General features: G+C 40.2%; 1 protein-coding gene and 2 long non-coding RNA genes across 12 annotated transcripts; 2 read left to right on the top strand and 1 right to left on the bottom strand.

The window, feature by feature from the left end:
• Positions 1–4407: 4407 nt before the first annotated feature.
• On the bottom strand, positions 4408–9223 carry LOC120457058. 2 transcript variants are annotated; one of them, XM_039644235.1, is made up of 4 exons: positions 9040–9222; positions 5215–5390; positions 4841–5158; positions 4408–4779 (listed from the first exon to the last, which is right to left on the bottom strand). In XM_039644235.1, exons 1-4 carry the CDS (start codon positions 9095–9097, stop codon positions 4750–4752), a joined length of 582 nt encoding a protein of 193 aa, XP_039500169.1. In that variant the 5' UTR covers positions 9098–9222; the 3' UTR covers positions 4408–4749. The 2 variants fall into 2 exon arrangements, with proteins under 2 accessions (XP_039500169.1, XP_039500168.1); XM_039644234.1 differs by having other exon boundaries at positions 4408–5158; positions 9040–9223.
• LOC120457059 lies at positions 8750–11864 on the top strand. Of its 6 annotated transcripts, none has more exons than XR_005616903.1 (4): positions 8750–8764; positions 11292–11437; positions 11502–11655; positions 11717–11864. It is a non-coding gene; the product is annotated as an uncharacterized LOC120457059 (long non-coding RNA). The 6 variants fall into 6 exon arrangements; XR_005616902.1 differs by lacking the exon at positions 8750–8764 and adding an exon at positions 10997–11029; XR_005616901.1 differs by lacking the exon at positions 8750–8764 and adding an exon at positions 11012–11029 and having other exon boundaries at positions 11299–11437.
• A 1250-nt stretch (positions 11865–13114) lies between these two features.
• On the top strand, positions 13115–13967 carry LOC120456124. 4 transcript variants are annotated; one of them, XR_005616810.1, is made up of 4 exons: positions 13115–13132; positions 13402–13540; positions 13605–13758; positions 13820–13967. It is a non-coding gene; the product is annotated as an uncharacterized LOC120456124 (long non-coding RNA). The 4 variants fall into 4 exon arrangements; XR_005616812.2 differs by lacking the exon at positions 13115–13132 and having other exon boundaries at positions 13173–13536; XR_005616811.2 differs by lacking the exon at positions 13115–13132 and having other exon boundaries at positions 13175–13540; positions 13823–13967.
• Positions 13968–15504: the final 1537 nt, after the last annotated feature.

The raw sequence follows: 15504 nt of genomic DNA, 5'->3' as shown, positions 1-15504 counted from the left end.
GAGCAGCAGCCGCACACACACACATACACCCTACACACACACACACACACACATGCACACTCACACTACTGCAGAGCTATAGTGTTGCAGCTGAAATCGGAGCTAAGACTCTAGCTCCACCGAAGACAAATCTGCACTGGGAGAAAGCAGGCACTAAACAGTAGGGGAAATTGGTTTTATAAAGTAGTAATTTAAAAAAAACCTATTTAATATTTCGATGCTTAATTTATAATAATATAATTTATTTAATTTCATTTGTGACATTGCAGTATATAGTTTTTGCGAGTGCACAATCTGTAGATGGGACTTGGGACTTAAACTGCGACCGAAACTGAAGCAGTTGCCGTTTCCGCAATTACAAAACTTCCGCAAAAATAACAAAACACTCGCGCGGCAAGCTCCGCTGCGTGTGGAGGTGAGAAGGGGGTGGAGGGGGAGGTGGGGGAAGGGGTGGGAAAATGTTTGGGGAAAAGCTAGCAGCAGCACATGTGCTGCCAAGCCCAGCAAACACACACACACACACACACACACGCATGCACAGCACACTTTTCCGTGCATTTTTCTAGGACAGATTTTAATTTCTTAATGCAGAAAGGGCATACCGGTGGGGTTAAGTGGATGGATACCAGAGCAGAGAGAGGGGGGTGGGGGCTACCAAAGGGTTAAGCATCGCCGGACAACTTTGTCTTTGTGCATTCGCAATGAGACAACCGGTCGCATCTGTTGCCAGTCAAACTGCAAGTCAATTCGTTGAAACTGAACTGAACCCAAAAAAAAAGCAGGAATCTGATGGATGTCCTTTTATTCTCTCCCTTCCCCTTGCCCTTTCCCCTCCCCTTTTCTCTTGCCCTTTCCCTTTCCCTTTCCCCTTGAACCGCAGTTTTTGCCTCAGATTTTTTTTTGCCCAATTTTGTGAACTGTCATTAGTTGGCTGTCGCCCAGGAGCCATTAGCCTCGTTATCCCGGCTCAATTTTCTCGTTACCGAACATATTTCTATCCACATAGATAGTATACGCGTCTTGCATCAAAAGAAATTGATAATCTCTTAATAAGCCGAGAGGCAAACAGTCTAAGAATCATCCTCTTCCTTAGCCGGTAAACCAACAAACAGCCAACTTCAAAAGGAGTTTCCCCAGACACGTGTGTGTTTGTGTATATGTATTTGTATGTGTGTGTGTGTGGGTAACTGAGATCCCCGATTCTATTTCCCCAACTCGAATACAAAAATTCTCGGACAACTCCCTTTTGACACGCACACAAATCACTTGATTCAATCATCTCGAAAATTGATAACATGCCATTTACAAATGACATCACTGGCAAAAAAAAGCAAACTCATTGAGCGTCTGCCACAAATTATTTATAGGCCAACGGCAACAACAACAACAACCAACAACAACAAAAAAAACACAAGATACCCCAAAAAATTAGGACACGTGCCGCCAGTTGACCAGCCTCTTGGCCACGCCCCCTTTTTAGTCTCGGGTGAAAGTTGCACTGGCCAAGTGAAAGTAAAGCCTTCTGACCGCACACGGCACGCACCCAAAAAAAAAAAAAAAACAGCCCAAAATAATGTCCCAACTATTAGATATCCTGTACTTGAGCATTGTAAGTCATATGGAAATTTATTGAAGTACAGCATTTTTATGAATAATGTTGAAAGAATCTTAAAAAATACAAATGATATATTTAAATAGATTTAAGTTGTGCGCAGAAGACATCATACCCTCGCTAAAAACAGAGTATAATAATAAAAAAAAAGAAAAACAAGAGGCAGGAAAATGTTGCCACCCCTCCTCCTCCCCTGAAACGGCCTCATTTGGGATGCGTTGCACGCTGAGCTTTTCATTTCAATTTGAACGCATTTTTTTGCGGCCAAAGAGAAATTTCGAGAGGGATGCAGAGAAGGCTAACCATCTCGCATCAGAAACTGAACAAACTGAACAAACTGAACAATCTGAACAATCGGCGCAATCGGACAATTGATTCGAACGCATTTGCGTGCTTGCCTCAAATAACTGCAAATTATTTTCAGTCCTTCGTATTCCTTTGTTGTATGTTGTATATATATTTTTTTTTGCCCCGGCGATTCCCCATTGTGCCATCAGCCTCATCAGGCGGCAAAATGCCAAAATGGGGGGTGGTCATGGAATCAAGTTAAGTGATTCGCTACGTGATGCTCTTTTGGGGCCAAGCATCGTAAAAAGGCGAAGTGGAAGTGGACAAAAAAGTAGCAGAAGGTCTTCCTTCAGCAGCGCCAGATATATCGCTAAAAAAAAAACTTAATAAATAATGGTAATTACAAGTTGGATATCAAAATGGCACTAATAAACATACAATTGTATTTATTTAAAGTATATACTTAAGGTATTCAATTGGTATTACGACCAGCTTTCTTTGTCTGAAAATGTATTTGGTAGGAGGGGTATGTTAAGATTCCCTTTGCGACTTAACCCCTCAACCAATATCAAACTCTCATTATGACCCAAGGCTGACCGATCCATTGAGCATTAAACAGTTGACCAAACTTTAATTAAGAGCACAACGAAAACAGTCAAACAAAAAGCCACAGAAAAAGCCAAACAATGGAGGGGGCTGAAAGAAAGAACTAACCGAAAAGTCAGCAACACTTGAGCCAAATGTCAAATACACAAATATCCGAGATGCGAATGGAAATGGGAATGGAAATGGGAATGAAAATGCGAATGGACATGAAACTGAAAATGAAAATGAAAACGCAAACGCCCTCCGGGGTGCATTTGCCAGGCAAACTTAGTGACCCGACCCTATAGGACGAGCCGATTGAATAGAAACTATAACGAGACAAACAATAACTTGGGCCCAGAAAAAGGTTAACTAACACTCCGAAAAATCCCCATCCCTCCCCCTTTTTATTTAGGTATTGATAGCTAAGCATACATAGAGTTTGTTTCGGGGCAAACCGGAGACAAAAAATGGCAAATGGACACAAGGAAGAGTTAGGGCCAAGGCAAAGTGACAATAACAAGGCGCAAAATGGACACCACACTACAACAACTGGTAGTGGTAGTGGTAGTGCTACTACTGATGATGATGACGACAATGGACCGAGTTCGAGGACTTTGTGCTCCTTGGGAGCAGACTTGACATCCGGCATAAATGTCAAACGCCAACTTTGACCGCAAATCTAGATGCTTGGCCTGGGTCAATGCAGCCATCGAAAAGGAAAGGACACCCGATGACCAGCAGCAGCAGCAGCAGCAGGATAAATATATATATATATTCATGACGATTTTCGAGACAGGAGGAGGCAGGACCTGCACAAGTCCATCAGTTGCCAGGCCAAACTTAAACTTAAATATCTACATATATCAGCATGTATGTATATATACATATATAACCACCCATTCCATTTAAAGCACATCTCACATCCGCTCCACATCCAATTCCCATTCCCATTCCCCCCAACCCAAATCCAAATCCAAATCCAACCAAGTGCGTCGCTTAATTACAAAACGAACAACGCATAAAAACCAACAGAAGCTGGGTTCGTCGATGGGCCACCTCTCCTGCACATTACCCCCAAGGAAGGACACTATTGTCTAACGGGACTCGATGCCATGCCATGCCGTGCACTGTGAGAAAATCTAGTGAAAATTGTTTAGTTTAAAATACAAATTCAAACACATGCATAAAACAAATACTAATGACTTACCAAATAAATATTGCTGGCATTGCAGTGAAAACTTCTGAAAGTGCTGTTGGAATTTTACACATTTTTCTGACAGTGTTTTATCCCGTATCCCCACGCCCCCTCACTCGCCGCCTCATCGTTTGACATTTGCAATATTTGACATTCAAGTAAAGGCATAAATTTGCCTTTAATGAAATCCAAAGGCGTCCTGGCCATGGGGATGTATCTCTCTATATGGCGGGGTGTCTGCGCCATATGAATGTGGTTTCAAGGGGGGGGGTTTGCTGAAATGGAGGTCCTTCGACCCCCCACATTTCGCCCCTCCCCCCCTTTGACGACCATTAGGCGGCCAACCGCAGCGACAGCTGGCAGGGCCAGCAAATTACAACAGCGGAAACGAGCGGAGTCTATTGAGCGGCCATTGAACATTTGAACATGATGATGGCTGGAACGTGTCCTTGGCGCTGCTTTTGGGATCACACTCGTTTGTAGGCTCCATTTTAAACATGCTTAACCCTGTAATGCCATTTAAAGGATAATCTTCAAACACCTATAGTAGTTAGTAACGATTGGTAACTGCTTTTGGGATCACACTCGTTTGTAGGCTCCATTTTAAACATGCCCAACCTATAAGAAAGCCATTTAAAGGGTTATCTTCAAACACCTATGATAGTTAGTAACTATTGATAATGGCGATTCCCTCCCAAAGGAAAAGAACTACAAAGGCACACGATTTCATTGTAACATGTTTGTTGTATTCATACAATATGGCAGCAGCACGCTTAGTTCGAAAGAAATGCACACAAATAATTTAAAACGAAGCGAGTGTTCTCTAAAAGCTGATACAAATGATTTCACGACGACGAATTTGCATTGTGTCTAGTCGATGGATATGCTTTGCATATCACATTGATCGACGTATGATGTGTAGATATATAAAAGTATTTGAAATATTAAAAATATAATTAACATCAAATATTCGGGGATGGGGGGTTGAGATCCACTCCAGCATCGCAGAGCTTTTTAGTTTGAGGACTTTTCTTAGCACCCTTTGGACGTGGATACATCACCTTATTTAGGGCTGGCACTTGGAGTGCCTCTGTAGCTGTGAAGTAGAGATAGCCTTGTTTTCTGCCATAGATAGTAATGATCTTTCTGATTCCCACCTGGACCCTGGGTTGTCGTTCAGGAGATTTCTTGCGATCGTTATAGTTAAATAGGCAATGTCCCACATCGGCAGCTTGCATAAAATGATTAATTAGTTCTTTATTGCGGTGCTTTCCTTTTGGCGACTTCTTAGAACGGCCACGTTTACCAAGCTTTGGTGATCGCCCTTGAACTGATAAATCCGAACCTGTGGAGATGCTATCCTCCGTCGAAGTTTGCTCATCGACCTTCGTCTTATCTTCATCTTTATCATCTTCATCTTCATCGACGATCTCAGGCAGTTGATTTAGGGCACCAGGAGTTCCGCAGAACAGAGTCTAGTATTTTATAAATTATTTATTTATATATATATATTTATATTTCATAAACTTACCTGGCAGCTCTGCACTTTCATTATGAAGTACACAAAGAAGCTAAAAATACCCATGGCACAGGCAGTCAATCCAATTACCAGTGTTGTATCGTAACGCGTCTCCTGTCTATTCAGCACATTGTCCAATCCCATGTACACCATCAAAGTTATCCTTCTGATAAAGCCGCAAAAGCCATCTGCAATATACATACATGGTAAATCATCATGTTATGAATGGTAGGGTATTAACACAGGTATGTACATACATATGTCTTGCCAATATCAAATGCATCTCAAGTGGAAAGTTAGTGTGTTTAAATATGGGTCGTGTGTTTTAGTGGGTTGCGTGGATGCTTTGAATGGCAAAAGAGATTTGCAATTAAAAACTTGAAATCTGCAAATCTGCGCAGCGAAGGCAAATAAAATGCAATTAGCAAGATTTGAATTAATTAAGTAGTAAGTACAGTCGTCACCGGCTAGGGCAAACAAGTTGATATGGAAACCCCAGGCTCGAAGTTTCACATTATTAATAGCTGAAAAGTAGTAGGAAAGTACTATAGCAATACGGAAACTGAGTATTCTGGGTATTCTGGTTATCCTGGGTATCCTGGTTATCCTGGTTATCCTGGGTATCCTGGGTATCCTGGGTGTTGTGGGTGTGGAAGGCGAAGACGTGTGCCAGACAACTCATACACGAGCACATGGAACAGTTGTCTTTTGTTTATCTTGCGCACAGACATACGGAAAATGGAAGGTGGTTGTGGGTGGTGGACTAGGACTACTCTTGCAAGGACGAAAAGGACGAAAAGGAGCAAAAACAGCGGCGGCAGGAGCAACAACAGCAAAGTGCAATTATCGCAAAATACCTTAAGGTTTACATCGTCAGTGTGGCGGAGGCAGGAAAAGCTGAAAAAGCAGGAAAAGCAGGGAAAATAGGAAAATTTCACAGTGGCCCACAGGTGTGTCTCCCCCCCACCCCCCGCCACTTATTCCACCGCCCCCCCCCCTCTGTCTGCTGGTGTTTACCCAAGTGCTTTGTATTGAAGTGCATTTTGGCATGTAATTTGTAGTTCTTTGCTATTTGATTTTTCAAGCTGCTAGCTTAACCCAAACTCAAACCCAAAACAGGATCACTTGCAAACTTAAATCGCTTTGCCACAGGCAACACCACGTAACGCGAACCGGCGGATACTCTCGCATTGATATGCCAATTAACAGATCGCTATTCGCTTTCCCAAGCAGCGATCAAATTTGTAAGTTGATCAGCACAAAAACCAGTAAAAAACGAAGGCAGCTACAAGATACAAAAAAAAAGAGCAAATGCAAAAAAAAAAATGTGTGTTGGGAAGAAGAGGGCCTTTGAAGTTCGATAATTGCAAATTCCTTGTGCATGTTTCAGTTCGCATCAAATCGCCGCGCAATGATCGGATTTAAATCAGCGGCGACTGTGGCGCAACTAAATTGATCTTTTATCGCTTCAACGACGCTGCTGCGCTGCTCTCAAGAATCTCGAGGCAAGTATCTCAGTATCTGAGTATCTGATCAGAGATCCTGAAGGGCATAAAGTGGAAGGGGCTCGGATTGGATTGGTTCGGTTTAGTTGGGGGTTTAGTTAGTGGAGGGTTTCTGCACTTGGTAGCCGGCGCGTAAGAGCTTACAAAATACGACAACGCACAGAAGCACATAACTCAGCTGATGGAGCAAAAGGCGATGCGAGCGCAGAAGTAGTGGTGCACTGGAAAAAACTAGTTAGAATTAACAGCTGAAGGCTGTCCAAAGTGCTGGTTTATTATAGCAATATTATATACATTTCTTTCGGTGCACAACTAAAGCTGGAACCACTCAAGCGATTGGAACATGAGGATCGAGGACGTTCACGCGCTGGGATTAAATCGGAAGTTATGCGAATGTCAAAAGCTCGTCTCCTCACCCTCCTCACGTCCCTCGAGGAGGCTTGATTGGTGTGGAAGCCACAAGATTCAGAGATTCGAGATTCATCGCTTGAAGAGATGGCCATTCGGTTGCCGGGAGAGTGATGAAGTAAAAATTGTTACCGTATCGAATGCGGATTAAAATCAGCTAAACAAGTTGCCAGTCGCATTGGTCGCTCAATGTCTGTCGATCTTCCTCCTTGGCTTTTTACCCTTCTTTTTCCCAACTTCTTTTCACTTTTAGCCATATTGATGGGCCGTGAAGAGGGTCAATGCGAATCGATAACGAATCAATTAGGAGTTTTGTTCGTGAAGAAAGAATATTGCGAATTTCAAAAGGTATTTTAGTGGGCATATTAACTATTGGGCAACAGCGAATTAGATTGCCAGTGTTAGTTACCCATTTAATGAACACCAAGAAATGAATCGAAATGCTACTTACCCCTTAACGGCTGTTACTTTCACTAATCAGCAACATTTCAAGTGGCTGGGCATAAGAAAATAAATAAAAAGAAATCGGTCGAAAATGAAAGGGATTAAACAAATAAATCACTTGGCTCCGTTTTCAGGACATTTTCGACCAGATTTTTCACAACGCGAGGGTGAAACCAAAAGGGCAGAGCACAAGAAAAAAAACAAAAAAAAAAAAGAAAAGGGTTGCCCACACCAATTAATGAGCTAAAAATTGTGCAGCATTGAATGAATTGGAATTGGAAAGGATAGAGGATAGAGGCGAAAGGATTTGCCGCTGTCCCACAGCGCAAAAGAGCAAAATTAATGAAGATATTTCGCTGTCGTCGGACCAAAAAAGTTGTAGGGAGGGGGGTGAGGAAAGACTTTTGAGTTGAGGACCAAGAAAAAATCATTTGATTTTTAATTACGCTGATTTTTTATATTAGAACGGAAACAGCTTGGAATAGCAAACACCTTGGAAATTAACACGCCCCAAGTTGAAACGAAACGAGAAACGAGAAACTCGACGAGGACGACGGCTTGGTGACTGGTGACTTGGCCACTTGAGCCACTTGGATCGCAATATCTTGGGATCCCGGGGGTCTGGAAAGTGAGTCCCCGGTATGGTGAGGCTATGGATTCGCGGCACTGGATGGCACTGCCAACTGGCCATGGCACGCACGAAAGGGTTTCAACTTAATTAAACCGTTTCTTCTTTTTTCGTACTTTTATTTTTCCCTCTTTTCGACGCAATTGAAAATGCTCGGTAATATGCCGGGGGGGAAATGGGGGGTAAATTGGGGGGAAAAAAGGGGGTCTAAACTGGCAACTGTCATCGTATTGGCCACTGCGGAAAGTGGGCACAAATTGACATCTAAAGTGCTTAAAATTTTCTTTAATTAAGTGTGACAAACTGTGGGCAAAATAACCCAGAGACGGGTGATGAGTACACTGACAAGGAGCAGCTTCTGCGTGGCATTGTGAGATGTTAATAAAATGTTTTAAATTAGAGCAAAGTTATATGCTTTGCTACTTAACAAAGTAGACTTTTGAATATGTGACAACTGAATAAGCAACTCGAATAATACACACACGAATGCAAGTTCGCTTCACGCAAATGACTCATTGCGCACCTTTGGTATCCCAATAAATAACCAAAAAGTGCGAATAAAGATTGAAAAAGCCAGGTGAGGAGAAAAAAAAAAAAAAAAAAAAAAAAAACCGCAGGTGAGGAACAGGAGCTGCCCACGCAGAAGCAGATAAAACGCGGAGGACACTCAATGGTAGTAATTTGGAGCTCGTAAATAAGCAAAGTGCAGCATTAATAGTTGCTGATTAAGGAGCGCCTACGATAAATTAAAATTAAGTAATTTAGACCCACGTAGTATGTATGTATATGAAACCGAACCGCATAAGAACGAACTGGTTAAAGTGTAGTGAAACTGGAACTTGACGAACTTACCGAAATCGCCATTCGGGGCATTCGAGAAAAGTAAGAAATCCAGATTGCCACCATCCATTTTTGCTTTCTTTTCAAGTTATAGAATATCAAAGTCTCACTTATTTTCGTTGAAATTTTTCAAATAAAATATATTCTATTGAAAATAGCACGACCTTCTCTCAGGCTTGTAGTTATACAACTGACCTGAAACTCAACAGAACGAACTAACTTGCTGTCACACAACTAACAAAGCCAACTAAGATGCATTAAAATTTCAAACAACCAAACGCAGATAATACAAATAGTTTATCCATTTAAATTATTCGCCTTTGAGCTGAAGAAACCCATTTGAGTATTCCAAACCATCTATGGAACTATGGCCAAATTAGCAAAATAAGGGGCAGAGGCAATTGGTCTCAATTCGACATAAATAATAATCAATTTGATATCAAATCGAGCCACCAACAGACGACAATGTCCTTGCCGAAAAGCGAAAGAAAACCAAACACAAAACACATGAAAAAAAAAAAGGAGAATCAGAATTGATGATTATTGCTTTTTGACAGAGATTCGCCAAGGCGACAATAAAAACAAGCCGGGCCAAAGGAAAAGTCCGTACTCACATGTCCTTTTATGAGGATTCGTGGGTTTTTGTGTTAGTATCAATAAAATAGCCACACAAACACACATACACATACACCAGAAAACTGGGAGGCCGAAGGAAAAATATTTATGTGCATGTTATAGTAAGTGCAAAATAATAGCCGGCGGTCGAAATTAGGGGGGTGGAGTGACGAAAAAAAGGGGGGTGGAAATGGGGATGGGAAATGTGGTTGGGTTGTAGTGGCAAAAAGGACGCAGACACGTAGCACGCAGACTAGTACTAAAAATGTTTCAACAATTACCAAGGAAAATGATATGTGCTTCTGTTCGGTGTTTGCGTGGGCGAAGGCATATGTGTGCGTGCGTCTCCTTCTGTCTGCGTGTGTGTGTGTGTGTGTGTGTGTGTTGGCAATAATGCACTCGACACTTTTATTTCTTTTTCATTAGCCAAAAAGCGACTTTCGCTTCGTTCCTTTCCTTTTCTTGGCATTTGCCATCCAATTCCCCCTCCACTTTTTGGCTCGTGACCTACACATGTGTGCCTCGCCACGCCCACTAAAAAGAGAGAGGCGGTATGGGCACTGAACCAAAAACATTTTCAATATCTGCAAGACATAATATAAAAACAAGAGAGAACGCTATAGTCGAGTTCCCCGACTATCCGATACCCGTTACTCAGGTAGTGGAAGTGCGAAGGAGAGTCTCAACAGTTTTTGGCGATTTGTGGGCTTTAGAGTGGGCAAATTGATAGAAATTTACATGACTAATACAAAAATGAAAAAATATCAAAACATTTTTTAAAAGTGTGGGCGTGGCAGCTTAGGGCGGTTTGTGGGCGTGGCAACATGAATCGACAAACTTGCGCTGCTTCTATGTCTCTGGAGTCTGTATGCTTAATCTCACTTTCTAGCTTTTGTAGTTCCTGAGATCTCGACGTTCATACGGACGGACGGACAGACGGACAGACAGGCGGACGGACAGACGGACATGGCCAGATCGACTCGGCTACTGATCCTGATCAAGAATATATGTACTTTATATGGTCGGAAACGCTTCCTTCTGCCTGTTACATAATTTTCAACGAATTTAGTATATCCTTTAACTCTACGAGTAACGGGTATAATAAGTTTCTTATAATATTCAGAATTATACATATTTGAAGTGATTATCTTTTAACTCTAAATTGGCGATGATTAATAATATTTTAATTTAATTTAATTTTAATATTTCAATTTTTAATATTAAATCGTGACTTAGGGTTTTATAAAACAAAAAATGAAATCTAGTTGGCATTCATAAAAGCAAATATTTCTGATCGAACTATCCATGCTTTGTACTGTCACTTTCAAATTTCCACCTAAGCTCATCGGCCGCAGCAGAATTCAGTCAACACACAGATCTCGTAGAGGTAACAAGTAAAAAATTCCAAAATAAATAAGCATTCAAATATTTTCGGCCCATTTTTGGTTAACTTTTTATTTCTGTTCAATTCAGTATTTTGTTTTTGAGTTTTTATTGTTTTGTTTATTGAGTTTTTATTAGGCTTAAGCATAAAGTGTCAAGTATTGTGGAGCGTTATAAAATCAAAACCATTTTCTAAAATGCTATAAAATCAAAACCATTTTCTAAAATGCTATAAAATCAAAAGCATTTTCTAAAACACAAAATAGATTTAAGAATACCATTTGAAAACACTTTAAAAATACGAAATCGCTATATGCTGCTGAATCTGATATATGTAAATGGCAAAAGCTTACAAGTTGGAAGGAACTATTACTCGAATCACGTAAAAGGCACAGAAAAAAGGGTGGTGTAAGTAAGTACATATGCAAAAGCTGTGGGTTGGTGTGTATGCATGATGTTAATCATCTAAATTTTAGCTAGCAATTAACTAAATAAAAACACGCCAAAAACTATGATGCACACAAGAAGACGTAGGACCTAAATTCGCAGTTAAAATATCTAAAAATGCAGACAAAAATTCGCGGAAAAGCACTGCTACTTGGCATTGCCATTGATCATCAAGGAATATGGGTGAGTTGTCAATATATAGTTTGTGTTGTTCTTCCCATGATAATGTTGCTATATATTTCAGAAGAAGCTTGACCCCAGCCAGAAACGGGCGTAAATCGAAGAGCTGCTCCACCAAGGCATTCCATTCCATTCCATTCGACCATGTCTGCAATTCCTATACGGCACTATTTGTTAAACAAAAATACACTTGCCAAACAGGCAAAAACTTACTTTCGTCTATGTGTCTTTGTGTCTCTATATAAATTCCAGGATTTACGGCCAAGGCGCAAATTGCCCTGCGCTGTCATAATTTCTAATACCCCAAGGCCCCAAAAATGTATAGCGCTGCATAACCCTACTTTATTGGCATTATTAGACGCACTGTGTGTGGTGTGTGTTGGTTCGCCAATAGTTTGCAATTAGATGGCGGGCAATAAAAATGGCAATCAACATTAAAATAATCGAGAAAAATCCGTAAGCTGGTAATTTGGAGAGTCTTGTCTTCCCTTACAGCAAATGGCAAATGGCAAATAATTGAACATGCCACGCCTACTATGCAACATACTTATTATCAAACAACAACTGCGCACATTTCCCACCGCAGAAATCTATTAAAAAATTCGGTAGAAAGTAGCCCAAAAAGTTAGTTTTCGTTTCGTGTGCGCGTTGTAACGTACAAATTATGTAAACATCGTGGGTCGAGGGGGTGAAAAATTATGAACCTTGAGGCAGATTGAAGAGAGGTTTTTTTTTTTATTTTCATTTTTTATTTTGGGTTGGAGGGCGGTAAAAGAAAACAGGGACAACCGCGGGCCCAGATGAAAAATTCGACCCTAGGCAATATTTACAATTAAAAAATTAACGTAAAACAGACCGAAGAAGGACGAAAAATAATAATAAACATGAATCGACAAACTTACGCTGCTTCTATGTCTCTGGAGTCTGTATGCTTAATCTCAACTTTCTAGCTTTTGTAGTTCCTGAGATCTCGACGTTCATACGGACGGACAGACAGACGGACGGACAGACGGACGGACATACGGACAGACGGACGGACAGAAGGACGGACAGGCGGACATGGCCAGATCGACTCGGCTATTGATCCTGATCAAGAATATATATACTTTATATGGTCGGAAACGCTTCCTTCTGCCTGTTACATAATTTTCAACGAATCTAGTATACCCTTTTACTCTACGAGTAACGGGTATAATAAGTTTCTTATAATATTCAGAATTATACATATTTGAAGTGATTATCTTTTAACTCTAAATTGGCAATGATTAATAATATTTTAATTTAATTTAATTTTAATATTTCAATTTTTAATATTAAATCGTGACTTAGGGTTTAATAAAACAAAAAATGAAATCTAGTTGGCATTCATAAAAGCAAATATTTCTGATCGAGCTATCCATGCTTTGTACTGTCACTTTCAAATTTCCACCTAAGCTCATCGGCCGCAGCAGAATTCAGTCAACACACAGATCTCGTAGAGGTAACAAGTAAAAAATTCCAAAATAAATAAGCATTCAAATATTTTCGGCCCATTTTTGGTTAACTTTTTATTTCTGTTCAATTCAGTATTTTGTTTTTGAGTTTTTATTGTTTTGTTTATTGAGTTTTTATTAGGCTTAAGCATAAAGTGTCAAGTATAGTGGAGCGCTATAAAATCAAAACCATTTTCTAAAATGCTATAAAATCAAAACCATTTTCTAAAATGCTATAAAATCAAAAGCATTTTCTAAAACACAAAATATATTTAAGAATACCATTTGAAAACACTTTAAAAATACGAAATCGCTATATGCTGCTGAATCTGATATATGTAAATGGCAAAAGCTTACAAGTTGGAAGGAACTATTACTCGAATCACGTAAAAGGCACAGAAAAAAGGGTGGTGTAAGTAAGTACATATGCAAAAGCTGTGGGTTGGTGTGTATGCATGATGTTAATCATCTAAATTTTAGCTAGCAATTAACTAAATAAAAACACGCCAAAAACTATGATGCACACAAGAAGACGTAGGACCTAAATTCGCAGTTAAAATATCTAAAAATGCAGACAAAAATTCGCGGAAAAGCACTGCTACTTGGCATTGCCATTGATCATCAAGGAATATGGGTGAGTTGTCAATATATAGTTTGTGTTGTTCTTCCCATGATAATGTTGCTATATATTTCAGAAGAAGCTTGACCCCAGCCAGAAACGGGCGTAAATCGAAGAGCTGCTCCACCAAGGCATTCCATTCCATTCCATTCGACCATGTCTGCAATTCCTATACGGCACTATTTGTTAAACAAAAATACACTTGCCAAACAGGCAAAAACTTACTTTCGTCTATGTGTCTTTGTGTCTCTATATAAATTCCAGGATTTACGGCCAAGGCGCAAATTGCCCTGCGCTGTCATAATTTCTAATACCCCAAGGCCCCAAAAATGTATAGCGCTGCATAACCCTACTTTATTGGCATTATTAGACGCACTGTGTGTGTGGTGTGTGTTGATTCGCCAATAGTTTGCAATTAGATGGCGGGCAATCAAAATGGCAATCAACATAAAAATAATCGAGAAAAATCCGTAAGCTGGTCATTTGTAGTCTTGTTTTCCCTTACAGCAAATGGCAAATAATTGAACATGCCACGCCTACTATGCAACATACTTATTATCAAACAACAACTGCGCACATTTCCCACCGCAGAAATCTATTAAAAAATTCGGTAGAAAGTAGCCCAAAAAGTGAGTTCGTTTCGTGTGCGCGTTGTAACGTACAAATTATGTAAACATCGTGGGTCGAGGGGGTGAAAAATTATGAACCTTGAGGCAGATTGAAGAGAGGTTTTTTTTTTTATTTTCATTTTTTATTTTGGGTTGGAGGGCGGTAAAAGAAAACAGGGACAACTGCGGGCCCAGATGAAAAATTCGACCCTAGGCAATATTTACAATTAAAAAATTAACGTAAAACAGACCGAAGAAGGACGAAAAATTGGGGGTTGTGGCTTACGGGGTTTGCCTGATATAAAAATTGTGGGGGGTGGGGGTAAAAATGGGAAAATTTCGGGGAAAAAACTGTGAAAAAGCCCTAAAATCAATAGGAAAAAACCTCAAGTGGAGTGAGCTGTGAAATATCTGACGATGCTTAAGTTTTGCATGCATACACTGCGATAAAAGCGGCAGTAGTTCTGATCGTATATTGCTGGCTACTTTATATCATCATTTATTACATATTTATCATTTATTACTTCATACGTCTTTAATAAAATAATAATTGGTTTGACAAGTGTCTCCTTACTAACACAAGTACTACAATATCTATTAGTAGATGTATAATAATCATTTTAAATATATAAAATACTGTTACACATATCGATAAAATGAAATTTTTGCTGTGCATTTATATGGATAAGGAAAAGTATGAATGTGGTTCCAGGGGATTTTCCGCGAGGCCTAATGGAAATTGTATTTATCTCGTTTGAAGTTTGAAGTTTTCCTCGTTCCACCACCGAAAGTCGTGTCTCGCACCTTCACCACCCACTTTTCCCCCGCCCACCGGGCGACACTTGGCCTCACCTTGCGACTCCCCCCTCCCAAAAAACGGCCACCCCCCACCCTTGCCCATCAAGCGGCCTCAAGCGTTTTTTCATAAATTAACAAACGAAGAAGCAGCAGCGCAAAAATGATCAGAAAAAAAGCATAAAAAAAAGGAAAAGCGAAATGAATATTTTTTTCCTGATAATTTCCCTACCATTTTCATACTCAGTTTGCGGCTGTCACGAATGCAGGGGGAAAATGAAAATGTTTAAAATATTTTCATAGGTAGTTCGGTGGTGGATTGGGTTATTCGCCGCTGATCCTTAGTGTTTTTTGGGCC

Source organism: Drosophila santomea, chromosome X (assembly GCF_016746245.2).
Source record: "Drosophila santomea strain STO CAGO 1482 chromosome X, Prin_Dsan_1.1, whole genome shotgun sequence".
NCBI lineage: Eukaryota > Metazoa > Arthropoda > Insecta > Diptera > Drosophilidae > Drosophila > Drosophila santomea.
Note: the sequence above shows the minus strand (reverse complement) of the source record. Positions and strands in the feature narration are given on the sequence as shown.

What these genes read in the sequence shown, in the direction of transcription:
- LOC120457058 (XM_039644234.1), bottom strand. Translation starts at nt 9,097, where the DNA reads ATGGATGGTGGCAATCTGGATTTCTTACTTTTCTCGAATGCCCCGAAT. An exon ending in TGCCCCGAATGGCGATTTCG is followed by an intron (nt 5,391 to 9,039) that starts GTAAGTTCGTCA and finishes TGTATATTGCAG; the next exon opens with ATGGCTTTTGCGGCTTTATC. An exon ending in TGAAAGTGCAGAGCTGCCAG is followed by an intron (nt 5,159 to 5,214) that starts GTAAGTTTATGA and finishes ATAAAATACTAG; the next exon opens with ACTCTGTTCTGCGGAACTCC.